At 32.8% G+C, this 1,387-nt stretch overlaps 1 protein-coding gene across 1 annotated transcript in view; it reads right to left on the reverse strand.

The window, feature by feature from the left end:
- STXBP3 (syntaxin binding protein 3) overlaps positions 1 to 1,387 on the reverse strand; it is a 58,753-nt gene that overhangs the window by 38,304 nt on the left and 19,062 nt on the right. The window contains exon 6 of the mRNA XM_012648502.1: positions 677 to 767. Coding sequence (XP_012503956.1) covers positions 677 to 767 — 91 coding nt within the window. The remainder of the gene's footprint in view (positions 1 to 676; positions 768 to 1,387) is intronic.

A 1,387-nucleotide genomic window follows, 5' to 3' on the forward strand; every position in this document is an offset into this window, starting at 1 on the left:
CCTTTGTCAGTCTCCTCAGGCTCTTCATTCTCTAACCCACACCTGAATGCCGGTATTCCCAAGGTTCCAACCTTAGTCTTTGTTTATGTTATCTTTATAAGACCACAGCTGCCAGTTACTAAATTCCTATAGGTGCCAAATACTTACATGTTAACTTACTTAATCCTCATACCAACCAAGCCAAGATACATATTATCTCATCCATTTTATAGATTAAAAAAAATGAATGCAAGGTCACAGAGCTAGTAATAACAGGAATTCCTACATTTATTAAATGTTTACTCATTGGCAAGCATTATTCTAAGGACTTACATGTATTAACTCATTTAATCCTCTCACTAACTTATAAAATAGATACTGTTATTATCTCCATTTTATAGAAAGGAAAATTTAGTTACTTAAGTTATATAATTTGCCCAAACTGACATTAACAATGAATTAAATGACAGAGCCGGATTTGGACACCGTGCTGACTTCGAAACCCACTAACTTCCCCTCTAAACCACACTATCTATTAAGGTTTCCACAACTGTCTACGTTAACAGCTCTAAAATCAGTACTGGAGATCTACATAGATGATTCCCAAATACTAGAAAATAAATGAGTAAGTTTTTTCGGCTTGTAAAGAAGTAAGATAGACTTTATGCATAGTCACTACTTGCCTTTCATACATTACCTTTATTGGGCTCTTTTCATCAATCTTGTAGTATTCTTCAAGCTTTTTTTCAACGAGCTGTGAAAGCTTACTGGCATTATCCAGAGGTTTACTAAAAATGGTAAAAATGTTGAAACAATTATCTTTCCTTCTCTCAGGACACACTTTACAATATCATATAGTTCAATTCTAAAACTAAGCCATGTAATTTATTTGTAAAAATGTTTACAAAAATGAAAGATTTCACGAATGTAAATCTTATCATATGTGCTTCAGATTTTTTAATATAAAGGAAATAAGATATGACATGTAAAGCTGCAGTTCCCTTTATTCCTGCCCTATGCACCTACCCTCCAATCAATGGCAACCACAATCACGAATTTCATGTGTATTCTTCCAGTCATTTGTTACTTATGTGTGTGTGTGTGTGAGATCTCTCTACGTTGACATATAGATCAGATTTATTCATTTTATCTCCTGTATAGTATTCCATCACAGGGTTATACTGGATTCTATATTCATTCTCCTAAAGATGGACAGGTGAGTCATTTTCGATTTTATACTATTACAACATTGAAACAAATTTTTATATATACATGTCCATGTATATCTCCAGGTATATTATATGTAAAAGTATAATTGCTGGGTCATAGTGCATGTACAGTTTCAATTTTTCTAGAAATTATCAAATTGCTCTCTAATTTAATTGACCAGTTATCCTTCAACTAGCAG

The sequence above is a fragment of the Propithecus coquereli genome, unplaced genomic scaffold, assembly GCF_000956105.1.
Source record: "Propithecus coquereli isolate 6110/MARCELLA unplaced genomic scaffold, Pcoq_1.0 Scaffold289, whole genome shotgun sequence".
NCBI lineage: Eukaryota > Metazoa > Chordata > Mammalia > Primates > Indriidae > Propithecus > Propithecus coquereli.